Source organism: Cynocephalus volans, chromosome 6, assembly GCF_027409185.1.
Source record: "Cynocephalus volans isolate mCynVol1 chromosome 6, mCynVol1.pri, whole genome shotgun sequence".
Classification (NCBI taxonomy): domain Eukaryota; kingdom Metazoa; phylum Chordata; class Mammalia; order Dermoptera; family Cynocephalidae; genus Cynocephalus; species Cynocephalus volans.
This window is the reverse complement of record NC_084465.1, coordinates 158,819,929-158,838,785: the sequence shown is the minus strand read 5'-3', so window position 1 is coordinate 158,838,785 and position 18,857 is coordinate 158,819,929. Positions and strand designations below refer to the sequence as shown.

Here is an 18,857-nt window from a genome sequence, read left to right as displayed (position 1 = left end):
AACAACCTCAGAATATTCATTCTTCTCATCAGCACATGGATCATTCTCCAGGATAGATCACATATTAGGTCACAAATCAAGTCTCAATAAATTCAAAAAAATTGGAATTATCCCATGTATCTTCTCAGACCACAATGGATTAAAACTAGAAATTAATAACAAACGAACCTCTGGAAACTATACAAACACATGGAAATTAAACAGCATTCTACTTAATGACATATGGGTCCAAGAAGAAATCAAGCAGGAAATCAAAAAATTTATTGAAACTAATGAAAACAATGATACATCATTCCAGAACCTGTGGGATACTGCAAAAGCAGTATTGAGGGGAAAATTTATTGCATTAAACACTCACTTCAGAAGAATAGAAAGATGGCAAGTGAACAACCTAACACTTCACCTTAAAGAACTACAAAAACAAGAACAATCCAAACCTAAAGTTAGCAGACGGAAAGAAATCATTAAGATCAGAGCAGAACTGAATGAAATTGAAAACCAAAAAACAATTCAAAAGATCAACGAATCAAAAAGTTGGTTTTTTGAAAAGATAAATAAAATTGAGAAACCATTAGCATGGCTAACAAAAAAAAGGAGAGAAGACTCAAATAACAAAAATTAGAAATGAAAAAGGCGATATTACAACTGATTCATCTGAAATACAAGGAATCATTCGAGACTACTATAAACAACTATACGCCAACAAATTTGAAAATCGGGAGGAAATGGATAAATTTCTGGACACACACAAGCTCCCAAAACTGAACCGTGAAGACGTAGAAAATTTGAACAGACCAATAACAATAAAGGAGATTGAAGCTGTTATCAGAAGGCTCCCAACAAAGAAAAGCCCAGGACCAGATGGATTCACAGCAGAATTTTACCAAACATTCAAAGAGGAATTGACACCGATTCTTTACAAACTATTCCAAAAGATTGAAACGGACGCAAATCTCCCAAACTCATTCTATGAAGCAAACATCATCCTGATACCAAAACCAGGTAAAGATATAACCAAAAAAGAAAACTACAGGCCAATATCCCTGATGAATATAGATGCAAAAATCCTCACTAAATTACTAGCAAACAGAATACAGCAACACATACGAAAAATTATTCATCACGATCAAGTGGGATTCATCCCAGGGATGCAAGGTTGGTTGAACATACGCAAATCAATAAATGTGATACACCATATTAATAAACTCAAACACAAAGACCATATGATCATCTCTATAGATGCTGAAAAAGCATTTGATAAAGTTCAGCACTCATTCATGACAAAGACCCTCTATAAGTTAGGTATAGAGGGAAAGTATCTCAACATAATTAAAGCCATATATGCCAAACCCACAGCCAATATCATCCTGAATGGGGAAAAGCTGAAAGCTTTTCCTTTAAGAACAGGAACTAGACAAGGATGCCCACTCTCACCACTCCTATTCAACATAGTGTTGGAAGTACTAGCCAGAGCAATCAGAGAAGAGAAGGAAATAAAGGGCATCCAGATTGGAAAAGATGAAGTCAAACTGTCCCTGTTTGCAGATGACATGATCCTATATATCGAACAGCCTAAAACCTCTACAAAAAAACTGCTAGAATTGATAAATGATTTCAGCACAGTAGCAGGATACAAAATCAACACACAAAAATCAGTAGCATTTCTTTTCTCCAATAGTGAACATGCAGAAAGAGAAATCAAGAAAGCCTGCCCATTTACAATAGCCACCAAAAAAATAAAATACTTAGGAATTGAGTTAACCAAGGAGGTGAAAAATCTCTATAATGAGAACTACAAAACACTGCTGAGAGAAATTAGAGAGGATACAAGAAGATGGAAAGATATCCCATGCTCTTGGATTGGAAGAATCAACATAGTGAAAATGTCCATACTACCCAAAGTGATATACAAATTCAATGCAATCCCCATCAAAATTCCAAAGACATTTTTCTCAGAAATGGAAAAAACTATTCAGACATTTATATGGAACAATAAAAGACCACGCATAGCCAAAGCAATGCTGAGCAAAAAAAATAAAGCTGGAGGCATAACACTACCTGACTTTAAGCTATACTACAAAGCTATAATAACCAAAACAGTATGGTATTGGCATAAAAACAGACACACTGACCAATGGAATAGAATAGAGAATCCAGAAATCAACCCACACACTTACTGTCAGGTGATCTTTGACAAAGGCATCAAGCCTATTCAGTGGCGAAGGGACTGCCTCTTCAGCAAATGGTGCTGGGAGATCTGGATATCAATATGCAGGAGAATGAAACTAGACCCATACCTTTCACCATACACTAAAGTCAACTCAAAATGGATTAAAGAATTAAAAAATATACACCCTGAAACAATAAAACTTCTTAAAGAAAACATAGGAGAAACACTTCAGGAAATAGGACTGGGCACAGACTTCATGAATACGACCCCAAAAGCACGGGCAACCAAAGGAAAAATAAACAAATGGGATTATATCAAACTAAAAAGCTTCTGCACAGGAAAAGAAACAATTAAAAGAGTTAAAAGACAACCAACAGAGTGGGAGAAAATATTTGCAAAATATACATCTGACAAAGGATTAATATCTAGAATATATAAGGAACTCAAACAACTGTACAAGAAGAAAACAAGCAACCCAATTAAAAAATGGGCAAAAGAGCTAAGTAGGCATTTCTCTAAGGAAGATATCCAAATGGCCAACAGACATATGAAAAAATGCTCAACATCACTCAGCATCCGGGAAATGCAAATCAAAACCACATTGAGATACCATCTAACCCCAGTTAGGATGGCTAAAATCCAAAAGACTCTGAACGATAAATGCTGGCGAGGCTGCGGAGAAAAAGGAACTCTCATACATTGTTGGTGGGACTGCAAAATGGTGCAGCCTCTATGGAAAATGGTATGGAGGTTCCTCAAACAATTGCAGATAGATCTACCATACGACCCAGCTATCCCACTGTTGGGAATATACCCAGAAGAATGGAAATCATCAAGTCGAAGGTATACCTGTTTCCCAATGTTCATCGTAGCCCTCTTTACAATAGCCAAGAGTTGGAACCAGCCCAAATGCCCATCATCGGATGAGTGGATACGGAAAATGTGGTACATCTACACAATGGAATACTACTCAGCTATAAAAACGAATGAAATACTGCCATTTGCAACAACATGGATGGACCTTGAGAGAATTATATTAAGTGAAACAAGTCAGGCACAGAAAGAGAAATACCACATGTTCTCACTTATTGGTGGGAGCTAAAAATTAATATATAAATTCACACACACACACACACACACAGACACACACACACACACACACATGCACACAAACCGGGGGGGGGGGGGAAGAAGATATAACAACCACAATTATTTGAAGTTGATATGACAAGCAAACAGAAAGGACATTGTTGGGGGGAGGGGGGGAGGGAGAAGGGAGGGAGGTTTTGGTGATGGGGAGCAATAATCAGCCACAATGTATATCGACAAAAAATAAAAAAAAAAAAAAAAAAGGAAAGCCATGAAAAAAAAAAAAAAAAAGGACATGATGAGAAGCTATTATATAAGTGAATACAGTTTTTGAAAGATAGAGGAGCAAGAAGAGTGAAAGCACTGTTTGAAGAAATAAGGGCTGAGAAGTTTCCAAATTTGATGAACATCATGCCATAAATTTAAGTGCTATGAATCTCAAATAGGATAAAAACAAAAAAATCATACCTATGACATCAGAGTAAAACAGCTGAAAACCAAAGACAAAGAGAACATCTTAAAAGCAGCCAGAAAAATGTTGCTTTTAAAGTAGAAATAATTAGATTGAGATATGATTTCTCAATACAATCAACAAAAACAAGAAGGCATAGTAATGGTACCGTGAAAATGCTGAAAGAAAACACTTGTCAACCTAGAATTCTATATCTGGCAAATACATCCTTTCAGAATAAAGGTAATACCTATTACCTTTAATAATACAATTTAGCTGTCACAGTTACAGGTAGGTAGGAAGAATAAGTTCTGATGCTTTAGGGTGACATTACCTAATAATATTGTACTGTGTATTTCAAGATAGCCAGAAAAGAGGATCTTGAACATTATAACAACAAAGAAATGATAAATGTTTAGGTGATAGATATGCTAACTATCCTGATTAGATCATTATACAATATATGCATATATTGAACAACAATCTGTACCCCATAAAAATGTACCTCACCTATGGAGGAACTTTCTGACAGAGCTGTGTGAACATGGTATGTGAGGCACGAAGAGATAAAGAAGTCCCCATCACTGGAAAAGCAGATGACTTCAAAGGTTCATTCTAAGTGCAATTTCTACACAGTGAAGCACCATTATAAATAACGTAGATGGCTAGGAAACAACGGCATCACCAGAAATACCACAAACTGAAAGGCAGATCATAAATCAAGGAACATGAAATTAACTGCATCAGCACTAGTTTTCTGAAGCCACGTGCATAATGTGAACAATGACATCAGCAGTTGCACCATCATTAAGAATTCAAAAATTCAAAATGGAAGATAACATGTCTGGAGTGTTTTCTCCCTGAAACAGATATGTATGAGACTTGGAAACAGAGCAAATGAAAGTCTTGAAGTTAGGAGAAAATCTTGGGAAAGCGATTACAATATGGAAATGATTTGTTTATTTTCCACTATTCCCTTTGATAACTTTCACTAAAAGACCCCCCTATGCGCCCCCATGATAATCCATTATATTTTGCCTATAAGCAACATGTGACTGTCTTGATTAAAAACCTTCAGCAACTCTCGAGCCAGTCCGTGGCTCACTCAGGTGAGTGTGGTGCTGATAACACCAAGGCCACGGGTTCGGATCCCACACAGGGATGGCCGGTTGGCTCACTTGGGAGAGCGTGGTGCTGACAACACCAAGCCAAGGGTTAAGATCCCCTTACCGGTCATCTTTTTTAAAAAAATAAAAATAAAAAAATCTTCTGCAACTCTTTGTTTCTTTAAATCAGGGACCCCTGGTTGAGCAAAACTGCTCTAAACTATGAGGTGGAAAACTTTTGCTGTAAACTAATTTGGATTTTTCAGGCCATGTTGTTAGTCTCTGTTGCAACTAATAAATTCTTCCATTGTAGCACAAAACCATAAACAGTGAACATGGCAGTGTTCTAATAAAATTTCAGGAATACTAAAACTTTAATTTCACGTGATTTTATCTGTCATGAAATATTCTTCTTTTCATTTTTTTAACTATTTAAAAGTATTAAAAACACTTTTTTTTTTTTTTGATAGTAGTTCAGAGCTGAGGGCAGGAAATTATAGACCAGAAGTCACATTGGGCCTGCTTCTTGTTTTCCCAAGCCTGGTTCCCAAGGTCCTTCATAACATGCCTTGGCCTCTGACTGAAGAAAGTATTTGTAGATTGTACATTGTTCAGTAACTCAGACGAGTTCAAGTAGTGAATTTTGTTCATTCCATGATTTAGACATGTGATTTAAAATAGCTCTTCTCTTACTCAAAACATTATAGCAGTAGCCCTGTCCAAATATAGTGGTAGTGAAGATTGAAAATTCAAGCACGCATATTTAAAGTATACCTGTAAAGTCAAGACCAATCAAGAAAATGAACATATCCATCATCCCCAAAAGTTCCTTCATGACCCTTGGTAATCTCCTCTGCCTGCCCCAGAGCCAAACCCCAATCACTGTCTTGAGGCAATCACTAATATGCTTCCAGTATAGGACAATTTGCATTTTCTGTAATTTTATATAAATGAAATCATAAATGTATCCTTTTGTGTACAACTTCTTTTATTCAACATAATTATTTTGAGATTCACTCATTTTTATTGCTAAGGAGTATTCCACTGTATGGCTTTACTACAATTTGTTTATTGATTAACACACTGATGGACATTTAAATTGTTTCCAGTTTTTGTCTAGGACAAAGTTGCTATAGATATTCATATATAAGTCTTTGTATGGACATATGCTTTCATTTCTCTTGTCTGGATGTACCACAGTTTGTTTATCCATGCACCTACTGAAAGACATCTTGGTTGCTTCCAACTTTTGGCAATTGTGAATAAAGCTGCTACAAATATCTGTGAGCAAGTTTTTGTGTAGACATAGATTTTCAACTCACTGGGGTAAGTATCAAGGAGCACAATAGCTAGCAAAGAGTATGTTGAGTTTTGTAAGGAGCTGACAAACTGTCTTCCAAAGTGGCTGTACCATTTTGCATTTCCACCAGCAATGAATGAGAATTCCTATTGCTCTACATCCTCATCAGCACTGGGTATTGTCAGTGTTTTAGATTTTAGCCATACTAATAGGTATGTAGTGGTATCTTGTTTTAATTTGCAATCTATTATTTTTAAAATTAATATTTGAGTCAGGAGTATTGAAATTTTGGTTAATTGTGAATGTCTTTTTTTTTTTTTTTTTTGCAGTTCTTAAAAACAAGACACTAATTTTTTCTACAATGTCTAATGTGCTATTCCATCCCTTGTGATATAGTTTTTTTCCTCTCTCACATCGCAGTTTTAATCTTCAAAAGTTTGATTTGAATTTTTAAAAATATTATATTTTCCATGTTTTACTTAGCATGGTTAATCTTTCCACTACCTTCTTGAACATATGTGATATAGTTGAAATTATTGAGTAGACCATTAAAAGTTATTATATCAGCAGTGTCATTTCTGAATTGGTATCAATAGATTGATTTTTCTCATCATTATGGGTTAACTTTTTTTGCTTCTTTATGTGCCTGGTAAGTTTATACTGGATTCTAAAACACTTGCTGGATGCTCTGAGACATGGTTAAGTTATTATACACTGATTCTTTCAGAAAGGCGTGCTTTTAAGGTTTGTGAAATGGATGAGAGGCCTTTAGCCTAGGGCTAATTATTTTCCTCTTCTGAACTAATGCCCTTCTGAGTACTCTACCAGATGCCCTGTGAATTATAAAGTTTTCCACTTTGGTGGTGGAATACAAGCTCTTCCAGGCCTTTTTCAAGCTCCAGGTGTTTCCCCCTTGTCCTTTAGGTAGTTCTTTACCCAGTCTTGAGTAGTTTACACATACACATGTGCTATTCAGTACTCAGTTAAAGACTTCAAGTCCCTGGAAGGCTTTCTCTGGGTAGCTCGCACCTTTCTGTATTTTGCTCTGTAAACATTAGCCTCTTTTGATGTACCCAGATTCCCAGCTCTGTCATTTCAACTCAGGGAGACTGCTGAGCTCTGCCTTAGTTCCCTTCCCTATGCTATAGCCTGGAAATTCCCTCTAGACAGCAAGCAAGTCAAACATAGGGCTCATGTGGCTTGTCCCCTCTCTCAGGGATCACTGTCCTGAACTGCTCTACGTCTAATGTTTGGAAAACATTTCATATATTCTGTCCTTCTGTTACTCCATTGTGGCTGGAAACAGAAGTCAGATTTGAGAGGTTTTGTCATGATACTGGTGTAAAGGCTAATACTGGTTCTCTGGGAAGTAACCACGAAATAACTTCATAGCCTCTCCAAGAGTTGGTACTTCACAGAGCCAATCTGGTTACCAGTTGCCCAACTGGCAGGAACATTATTATGCAACGCAGTGATGGGAACCCCCGCAAAACAGTTCTCATGTTTTAGGCCTTCAAGTGATGCACCATATGGTAGGGTGTCAAAAATAGGTCAGTTAGTGATGTTTGTACACAGGCCAATGACCCAGGTTGGCAACCCTCTGTTTGCTACAACAATTACAGGTTTCTACTGAGAGATACAATATTTGTCTAGAGTTAACACTGATCATCCTGCATTTCCTAATCATTTGGGTGGTAGACGCTGTGGCTTGAGAAGGCATGCATTATTACCCCAGCACACGGTTTTTCCATTTAGATGCCCCTGAAATTTCCCACAGCTTGCCCTTCAGTAGTGAAGCAGATGTCTAAGACAGTAGCATCTGAACATCAACAGATTACTTTATTTAGTCCAATGGTCAGACAGAAAGGTGTATCAAATGCTTAGAGGAGCTCTTAGTTAAAATAAGGTCCCAACAAGATGGCTGTGTTGACAGTCTGTGGCCAACTTGTTAACCCTTAACCTTTCAAAGCCCCTTATTTGCAGTATAGGGTTTTAATCTCTGTATGTAACATCACCTTGAGCCCTTTACCATTGGTGTCCATCACCAGTTAGGTTGACTATTTCTAAAATATAATACAGATTTGTTCTGGTCAACAAAGTGGATCAATGCAGTCTGGTGAGCACTGGGATAAATCTCATCACTGAGCAAGGCAGCTACTTTAACTAACCTTTTAGAATCACCAAATACCCTAAATCTTCATTAAAAGATGACAGCAGCAAAGCTTTTGCAATCCTGGGTCTTCACAATCCTTGGGGTTTTAGCTTTTCCTTCATACACCCTGGCTGTGTGGGGAGGGCTCTTTGTCTCAGGGAATACTGGCAGTGAGAGGACAGAGTAGAGAGCAGCAAGGGAAGCGCTGCCAGGCAGGGGAGGGGGTGGGGATTATTGACAAAAGTGGGTCTCAGCTGATGCATTCTGAGAGGGGGTGGGAACTGCGCCCCTTCCCCTGCAGGACTAACTTCAGGCCCAGAAAGCTTGGCTGGGTGAATCCTTTGACAGCAAGCAGCCCCTGTGATCATCTTGCAGAGGTTTCTCTTTACCTGTCCCTGCTACCTGATTTTACAGGGACTGTGCCAACCTGTCTGACCACAATGCTACTGCCGTACCAACAGTGCCTAAATATTCATTTCTTACATGCATTTTTCAGCTTTACCATGTGCAGGACCCTGTACTGCCCTTCAAACTAGCTGATTGAGAGTTATTCTTCCTACCTCTTACCTCCCTATAACTGACGGTAGTTTACTGTTATTTTTACATGGTACAATCATGCCCTGCCCCTGAACAAAGAAAACTATAAAGGTAGAAAGTAAAAGAACAAAACAGAAGGGCTGGGAAGATGGGCTGTGGATGATGTTAGTCATACCTTGCCAGACAGATGGTAAGAAATCTCCCAAATAACCTTTGAAACAACCTACAACACAGTGGGGCCCACAGTGGGGCTGGCTATATGGCCCAGCCCGGAGACCAACTCTACAAGGGCAGAGTTGAAAAGTTATGACAGAATGGATAGCCTATAAACCCTAAAATATTTACTGTCTGGCCCTTTATAGAAAAGGTTTGCTCATGCCTGGTCTAGAGATAAAGATAAGATATGAAAAGTTCTTTGATTCTGTTTTGCCAGTAATACTATAGCATATAGCCCATATATCATCTAAGTGTTATTTCTCAAAGATTTGCCTACTGAGGCATACAAGCAATTATACAAGCCAATTTTCAGAGGTAAAAATTTAGTCACCACTAACTTTGAGATCTTGTTTCATTCCAGAAATTGACTGGTGAAAAATTAAACATGAAGTTTATAGTTTTGTTTTGTTTTGTTCTGCTTATCATTATTCAAACTGACTTTGGACAAAATGAAGAAATTCCTAGGAAGCAAAGGAGAAAGATGTATCGAAGAAGATTGAGGAAAAGTTCCTCACCCAACCACAGGTCAAATAGGCAGCTTGGAATTCAGCAAATGACGACAGTTGCACCAACAGCAAGATTTCCCATTGTTAACTTTGATTACAGCAGAGAAGAGAAGTTTGAATCCTCTTTAAGTTTTCTTGGAGTAGAATCAAGCTATAATGTGTTACCAGGTAAGAGAACAGTGAGAATGAGAGCGAGGAGAGAGGAAAGAGAAAAGAGAGGGGAGTGGGGAGAGAGAGCGAGAACCTCCATGAGGACAATTCTCCAGAGAAAGATCCAAGTTATCATACTACCTTTTGGTTTAATCTGCAAAGATAAATTAAAAAAAAATAATTTAAGGAATATACTTATAATACAAAATTATTGGAACAAAAATTACTTGTCCTTCCACTATACTTATAAAATCATAGCTACCATTTTGGCTTATTTCTTTCCAGTATGTTTACTATGCATGTATTTTAAATAGTTGTAATCGTAATATAGATAAGGTACATATAAATTTATAAACTGCTTTTTCATTTATAACGATAGATCATCTAAAATATGGAAATACTTGTAAATTATGCAGATGATTATATAAGCACATGGCTGCTAAATATTTTCAACCGAAATTTTTTTCAATGGAGTTAAAGTCACTGAATTTACTTTATATAAACTAAACTATTGATTTTTTAAAGGATGAAAAGACTGGAAACTCTGCCAAAGATTTCAATTAGGCATTTTTAAAAATTAGTTTTTTCTAAGTTTGAAAGAAAAAAATAATTATATTCTAGGTATGTCATCATTAAAGAAAACTCTCAAAAGACAAAAGAAAATATTACCATATAATTTTCTGTGGCCAACACTTCATATGTTGTTTCAATGAAGCCAAATATTTCTAAATTATTACTTCCATGAAGTTAATATAAATAACATACAATGGTTATTTTAGGCAGTTTAGGCCACATTTACAACATGGGTGGGAAAAGAGGCAGAAAAATCAACTAAAAAGACACTGTAATAATAGTGTACCCATAACTGATAAAGAATGATGAGGTCAATTTTCCTTAGTTAAGTGGAAAGATACCCAAGCTATAATAATGGAAAATAAAAAGCATAATGTGACCTCAACCCTGTTTTAAAAAATTTTAAATAATGTAATATAGGGTGGTATGCATAAAAAAGTATAAAAGCTATATATACTAAACATTTCTGAATTGTCCAAAAATGTTTTCCAGTAGTCTAAAAGTGCTTTTTTAATTGTATTACCACAATAAAATTTATGATTTTAACCATTTTAAAGTATACAATTCAGTGGCATTTAGTACATTTCCAATACTGTGCAACTATCACCACTATTAGTTTCTGAACATTCTCATCACCCCAAAAGAAAACCCTGTACATAAATCCCTCATTCCTCTCTCCTCCCAGTCTCTGACAACCACTAATCTGTCTTGTTTCTACAAATTTGCCTATTCCAGAAATTTCATATAAATAGATCGCATAATATATGTGGCCTTGTGTATCTGGGTTCTTTCATTTAGCATAATGTTTTGAAGGTTCATCCATGTTGTAGTATGTATTAGTACCATTTGATGTAAGATATGGGTTCAACTTCATTCTTCTGCATGTGGATATCCAATATTCCGAGCACCATTTGTTGAAAAGAATACTCTTTCCCCATTGAATGGTCTTGGCACACTTCTTGAAAATCAGTTGGCCATTGATGTATGTCTGGACTTTCAATATTCCTGTCAGTCTGTACGTCTATCCTTATAATAAGTACCACACTGGCACAAACTGATTATTGTAGCTTTGTAGTAAATTTTTTGTAAAGCTTTTTGAAATCTGGAAGTGTGAGATGTCCACCTTGATCTTTTTACTCAATATTATTTTGGCTACTTGGGATCACTTGGAATTCCATATGAATTTGAGAATCAGCTTTTACGTTTCTGCAAAAAAAGCCATTGGAATTTTGATAAGGTATAGTGCTTTTATAATAAAAAAAAAAAACACCCCAAAACAATAAAAACCCCAAACCTCCAACTCATTATATATTTTTTTTTGAGGAGGAGCAACTGGGTGGATGGGACTAGTCTATTGCAAGTATCCAAATGAGAGATGGGTAGAGCCCAAACTGGGCTGAGACAGTAGTGAGTTAACTCAGTTGGAGGAGTTATCAGGAATGACCCTAGGACAGGAAAGAAAACATCCTCTCTAATATTCTCCTTGGCTTTCTGTGGCCTGCTTGTTTGATACACTCACTAACATATCTGCAACCCTGTATGCAGAGATGAATATACTGAAAATCACTGCATTGTGTACCTTAAAAGGGTGAATATTATATTACATGAATTATATTTCAACAATGTTATAACTCAAAAAAGAAATAGCTGCAATGTCTCACTGAAAAGCACAAGGTTGGGTTTCAACTTTTTCCCTCTGCACATCAACAAGGGTGGGCATGGCTTCGTCATTCATTGGTGTTGCTCCAGCTCTCTGGACATGTGGTGGAATTGCACTGCCTTGCCTCTTCTGAAGTCCATACAGTCCATTTGCTCTGGCCAGAGCTCATGTGTGAACTGCAAGCTCTCGTTCCACTGCTGCAGTGATCAGGACAGCCTGCTTGTAGAAGCCTGTTGTCTGTCTCTGAGTGACTATAATGAGCCAGGCCCCTGTGGACATGCAGTTATAAATGAGAAATAGCTGAGATTTGGGACTTCTTTCTTGCTGTTGTATAAAAGCATATGCTTGCTGACAGATACAGGATGGGAGTGCAATTCACAAAGACAAGTCACCATGAGGAAGTCACTCTCAGAAGCCAGTGAAAAGCATTTCAGTGGGTTACATCTATAAGACATTTTTGCCCTCTGCATGAGTGCAAATAGAACACTATTCTTGTATGGTTATATCAGTTCGACTTCCATTCACAGTTGCTGGTAACCACATATGAAATTTACATGTGTATTACTGTTATCTTCTAGGAAAGAAAGGACACTGCTTGGTGAAGGGCATGATCATGTACAACAAGGCTGTATGGTCACCTGAGCCCTGCACTACCTGCCTCTGCTCAGATGGAAGAGTGATTTGTGATGAAACCATGTGTCACCCCCAGATGTGCCCCCAAACAGTTATACCTGAAGGAGAATGCTGCCCAGTCTGCTCTGATACTGGTATAGAGATTCAGCCAAAACAAAATATCATGTGTGATTTAGACTTTAATTTCCATTTGTTTTTATTCTGTAACTACTTTAAGTTTTAAATTATGATAAACTAGTCACCAGGGTACTTAAAACACTGGCACAATGCTGACAAATATAATAGATATTGTGGCTTTATACTTCTAGTTCCATCAGATTTAGTAAACTTGGACCAGATGACATCCCGTGTTTGACCCTCAGCTTTAGAGATACAGTGATAGCATTCCTACAACTAACAGATTCTGAGTTCTTATTATGAGGTAAGGGCTCCTCGTTGGTCTGTACATGCATTATCTTACTTAACCCAACTCAAGAAGGGTACAGCTTCATCTCAAATGAAAACTCGGAAGGTACAGTGAAAAAGGAGAAATAATTTGCATCTGGAGCCCAACCCTCCTGGCTCTCCCCAACCACTCAAAGGTAGCACAGGAGCCCATGTCATTGCTTGGGTATCCAGGGAAATATAGGAGTGTGACCTGGAGTATCATTTTCTTCTTTGACACTTCTGTGAGCAGGAGGTCACAGCACAGGTTTTGCTGGTGGCTCACTGACCACTTCTCCAGTGAGGCTCACACCCAACTGAGTGGAGGACTCCTGAGAGGAAGGCCTGGGTTGCTTCCAAGAAAAGCCTAGCCAACGCCTTTATGACTTAAGTCCAGGATGTCATAAAGTAAACAAATAAATACTTGTTAAATAATTTGATGGGAAGGGATAGGGACATTTTCTCTTGTCTATAGCCAAGGTAGACTGCTCCCATGCACACAGATCACAGGGTAAGTGTCTACAAAAGCCTCCTGCAAGGAAGAACTTTAGAATATTTAGAAACTAGGCTGGCTGGTTAGTTCGCTTGGAAGAGCACGGTGCTGATAACACCAAGGTCAAGGGTTTGGATCCCCATACCAAAAGCATCCTCAAAAAAAAAAAAAAAAAAAAAAAAGAAGAAGAAGAATATTTAGAAACTGTATTTTGCTTTACACTACCAATTGCTTCACTAAAAGTATTATGCTTTTTTAAAAAAAATTAGAAAATAAAGGTATTAATGAAACTGATTCCTTGGAGAGAAATACAAGGTTTATAAAGCAAGATTCAGAAATTCTCAGACATTTTTCAAAGAACTTGGACTATTCTTGAAATGTTGTAGTTATTTTGGAAAAACAAACTTGGAAATACAAGAAGGATTTTAAATGTTTCAATATGATAGCTTTAGTTTTTCCCTCTACTAATTTTTTCCTTTTCTCCTGCATGTTTTGCTAGAGATGTGAAAAAATAACTCACAGACTTTATAATATATACTGAATTGAAATCTCAAATAATTTCTTCAAATAATTGTGTTTTCTGAGTTCTTGATGGGAGTAGTTTGTATATAGTACTAAACAAAGGGAGATGATTAAATAAATTTATAAATTTTGATTGAAGAAACCTATGCACAGTGAACTCACTTCTCCCCAACTCTTCACTCAGAGGGTGAGTGTGAAGCTAGTCTCTGTCATGTTTTCCCCTCTTTCTGCCAAAGACATAACAGCTAAATATAATTCTACTCCCATCATAAAGAGATCTCCTGTGCATATGGCTAAGTTAAAGAATCATCACTTAAGTCCAGGACATCATCTATCAGTCTCAGGCAGTAAAAATGATTTAAGTAGAGTCTGGGAGGGAAAAGAATTCTATCAATAATTTTAAATTTCAGAGGATGCCATTAGGTCCATAGAGCTAAAAGAAAATCTAATAAAATAATAAGTATATAAACAAAAGCTAGCTTCACTACCATGAGCAAGTAAAATATATACCTGTTTCACTTTTTTTTTATGTCTGATGACAGCCTATAAATTCTTAGATTATCAATAGCCCCAAATAACAGAACAATATCTATTATAAAGATATCACATCTGATTATATCACAATCTCACAATAGGACTGCTTACCATTTTGCATTGTGTGGCAATATTATTCCCTCTTCAGTCATCAAGTAGCATAATATTTTAGCAAGAAAAAGTATTGTTATTTAATACAAAAATTAATATTAAGAACCATAGGCCAAAAAAAAAAAAAGGTCTATACAGATCTCACAAAATAGAAACAAAGTTAGTATTATAACTTTTCAAGCAAAGACTTCAAGATGCATTTCACCTTTAAATTGCACTCAAATACTTAGAGGGAATAATATTTACTAACCCCATTTTCATCATGATTTTTCCTTTTATTAATATCATCAATTTGTCCCTGCTACCTGCTCTTTTCGTGGTCATTAGTCTCCTATCCTCTACTCAGTGGTATGGCATTAAATGATAGAACTGAATTTTCTGGTGATTCTTCAGAGCAAAGAGAACCTATCAAATTACTTCAAAAGCAACTGCCACCTCCTCAGGTGGAAATGGACCAAATATTACAAAAGGAAGCACTTCAACCTGAGGAGGATGAAGAAGAAATTAAAGAAGAAGAGACAGAACAAAAGAAAGAGACCCCTGGACCTAGAGATTGGGGGAAACTTCACAATGAGTGGGAGAGCAGAGGAGGAGAGAGAAAGCAGAGGCCTGGAGAGGAAGAGAGGTCAGCACAACAACCGCAACACCAAGGAAGGGAAGAGGAGGAGGAAGAAGGGGAGGAAGGAGAGGAGGACGACGAGGAGGACGAGGAAGAGGACCCTGTGAGAGGAGATGTGTTCCGAATGCCCTCTCGATTACCAGTTCCTGCTCCCCCGAGAGGCAGGCCATGCCTGCCAAATGGGTGCTCTCTGTCCTACAGGACCATCAGCTGCATTGATGTCTTCCTCACCCAGATACCACCTCTGACAGCACCAGAGATAACAAGCCTGGAGCTCGTTGGTAAGAGATGTTGACTTCTGTTTTATTTTGTGCTTTAAAAGTAAATGACTCTCATTGCTCTATGAATGTTATATTTTAATTTCATAATAAAAAGTGACGTTGACTAGACTAATTTCATCATCTTCAAACATATAAACAAACATTGCAGAAGAGATAGAAATTTACTGCTCAATAGCATAGTTAGGTATAAAGCAAACACCTTCAAATCAAATGATGATTTCCCATTGACTTTTTTTTAAAGTCAGGTTTAGTGAGGTGTAATTTATATATAGTGAAATTTATTTTCAGTGTATAGTTCTATTAGTCCTGACAAATACGTATAGTTGTGAAACCACCACCACCACAATCAAGATATAGAACATTTCCATCACTCCGCTCCCCCCCACCCCATCTCCCGCCAAATTCCTCCTGTCTCTCCCTCCACCCGGCCCTGACCACCACAGAAAACTGATATTTTCTGTCCTTTCAGTTTTGTCTTTTCCAGACCATCTCTTAAGTGGAAACATACAGTATGAAGCCTTTTCAGTAAGGCTTGTAATACTTTTGAGAGCTAACTCTTGTCTCATGCATCAAAAGTCCACTCTTCCTTTTCGTCAAGTAGTGTTCCACTTTCTGGATGGACCCCAATTACCAGCTGAAGGACATCTCAATTGTTTCTACTTTGGGGCAATTATGTATTTGCTATAAGCATCCACATGCAGATGTTTGTGTGGACCTAAGTCTTCATTTCTTTAGGGTAATGCCCAGGAGTGGGACTGCTAGGTAATGTGGTATAAATGCATGTTTAATTTTGTAAGAAATTGCCCAACAGTTTTCTAAGGTGGCTGCACAATTCCCACCAGCAACATTAAGAATTCCTGCTGCTCCACATCCTGCCAACAGTTGGTACTGTCAGTTGTTTTTTCCCCTCATTTTAGCCATTCTAGTGGGAATGTGGTGGTCTAGACCTGTTGCCCATGTTTCCATAGGGCCACCTGGGAGGCTCCTGAGTGGAGGCATAGCAGCACCAGGTATGAGAGGCTGGCTAGCAGGGACACACCTGGGCTCTAGGAGCAGTAGGGGCACTTGTCTGGGTGATGAGCCCATACCAGGGGTAACCCTGAAGATGCAGGGGTGAGGGGATCTGAATGGGTCCGACATATCTGTGCAATGATAACTTGTTGGGTCTGCCGCCGGCTGATCCGAACAGCCCTACCCTCGTTCCTTTTGGTGGGCGAGCGAATGGCCCAGATTACTCTTTCCCTCTGGTCCCCTTTGGAAGGAGATGGGGGAAGAGAGCCGTGAAGAGAGGTGAGCACAGCCGCCGGCCCCAACCAGCCCGGTTTAAAGGACACTCAGATGCAGCGGGGGGTTCTGTAGAGCAGTTCCGTTTATTTTCGCACAAGCACTTGCTTTTCAAGGCAAACGGGGGAGGTTTTTATATCCTCCAATCAGCTTAAAGGTTACGAGAGCATCTATCCTGTCTCAATGCCTAGCTATTGCAATCACGCAGTGTTCACGAGCACAGAAGCGTGTATTTGGCCGATAAGGGCTAAGGCAAGGTTCCCGCAGACACTCCCACCCTACTTCCTCCCGGCGCCCTCTTAGGCTGCCACGTTAATGGCGCCGCTTGTAATGTCACTTAAGGTGGCGTTAGTTTTTAAGGCCCGACAATAGCTGTTTGAGACAGGACACTGCCAGTGTCAAGTGTACAAGAAGCTTCCATGGCTTCCCTGACACAGGATTTCATCCTACTTTCAAATGATCATAAGGAATTCCTCTCATGCCCAGCAAGACCTCCTCCTCCTGCAGCCTCTGTGCCAGGTACACTCTTCCCTTAGAAAAACCAATTTGTAAAAGTCTAAAGTCTTGGGAAGGATGAATGATCCGTGCTGGGCTACACTATCGTGGTTTTACAAGAGGGTGCCTTCTATAGTATGTACTACTTCTGCTAAGCTTGCTTTCTGGGCTTAAAATGTCAAAACAAAAATCCATAAAATTAAAGCATGCACAAACCTTTGTAGATTGAAATCACAGAGGTATAACATTAGATCTGGGAGGTATGAAAGATCTTCCCAAGCTTTTTGTACAGAGAAGGAAACATGCTCAGAGGATGTAAGTAATTTGCCTGAGATTTCATGGATAAAAATAGCATCATGATTCCAATCCAGGGAAATGGCAATGGAAAAATATGAAGAATAAAAATCAGTTTCTGTACACCTTCCAGAAACACACCTCTGTTGTAAATGCATGATGCTACTAGTGCTGTGCAGAAGACAACATTCTGGCTGTTGTAAGTGGCCTCATCTAATATGTGATGTACTACAGAGAGATAGATCCTTAGAAAGAAAATTTCAACTATGTTAAACTGTCTAGTCCCAGTCTTGTTATTTTCCTGAAGATGCATTTGTTATATAATACATATTCTATCTTTGTTCTGAGTACTGCTTTCTCCTCCAGATAAAGCTCTCTGCTGATATTTATGTACACACAGGCATGCACACACATCTGTACATGTGTGTATATGTATGTATAGGCACATGCAACTAACACACAACTGCTGCACATCCTAGGCAACTCCATCATATCCATCCCGGATGAAGCATTTAATGGACTACCGAATTTGGAAAGGCTTGATCTGAGCAAAAATAATATCACCTCTCCAGGCATAGGTCCAAAAGCATTCAAGGTAAGTACACACTCCAAGTTGTGCATCATAACCCATATTTTGCACGGTTTCACTAAGACTTGCACTGGCAGTGAGTGGATGTGGGGGAGGCAGCAGAAGCATAATGTTTTTAACTGGTAGTGTTCTTCTAAGTTAAGAAAGTTTCTTCTCTGATTTCCCTAAGGTGCATTCAAGTTTTCTCTTGAATACTGTTTGTTGTTTCACATATTTTTATTAGTGACAAAACTAATGTTTTAAATTCATGCAGTAGCTTCTCCCCAACTAGCTGAAAACATGTTGAAATCTGGTCTCTCAGCACATAAAGTATTTTCTGGGAATATAGTAGAGCTTATCTGGAACCTCTTTTAACATTTTCAAGCCAGGAAGACATTGCTCTCTTATTTTTGTGCAATGGGCAAATCTGAAGGAGGGTACTTTGGCAGAAGGGGGTTCTGGAAAAACAAATGGGCTCAGATGAAAATTAGCATGGGATAGGCTGGGAAAGAAGAGGGAAAGAAAGAGCAAAACAGTTCAGAAAAAAACCCTTAAGATACAGATTTTAGAAAGTTTTTTTAAAAAGGAAAAAAGTCCTGATACCAAAAAAATAAAAAATAAAAAAAGGAGAAAACAGAGGATCAAGAAATTTCAGAGAAAGGAAGACAGAAGCCAGAGAGGAGGGGTTTG

General features: G+C 38.1%; 2 protein-coding genes across 3 annotated transcripts in view; one reads left to right on the top strand and one right to left on the bottom strand.

The window, feature by feature from the left end:
- CENPP (centromere protein P) overlaps nucleotides 1–18,857 on the bottom strand; it is a 247,727-nt gene that overhangs the window by 64,669 nt on the left and 164,201 nt on the right. The gene's annotated exons all lie outside the window — the stretch shown is intronic.
- ECM2 (extracellular matrix protein 2) overlaps nucleotides 1–18,857 on the top strand; it is a 40,686-nt gene that overhangs the window by 7,965 nt on the left and 13,864 nt on the right. The window contains exons 2-5 of the mRNA XM_063100506.1: nucleotides 9,383–9,695; nucleotides 12,489–12,677; nucleotides 15,020–15,526; nucleotides 18,079–18,194. Of these exons, the coding sequence (XP_062956576.1) occupies nucleotides 9,407–9,695; nucleotides 12,489–12,677; nucleotides 15,020–15,526; nucleotides 18,079–18,194 (1,101 nt within the window). The 5' untranslated portion in view covers nucleotides 9,383–9,406. The remainder of the gene's footprint in view (nucleotides 1–9,382; nucleotides 9,696–12,488; nucleotides 12,678–15,019; nucleotides 15,527–18,078; nucleotides 18,195–18,857) is intronic.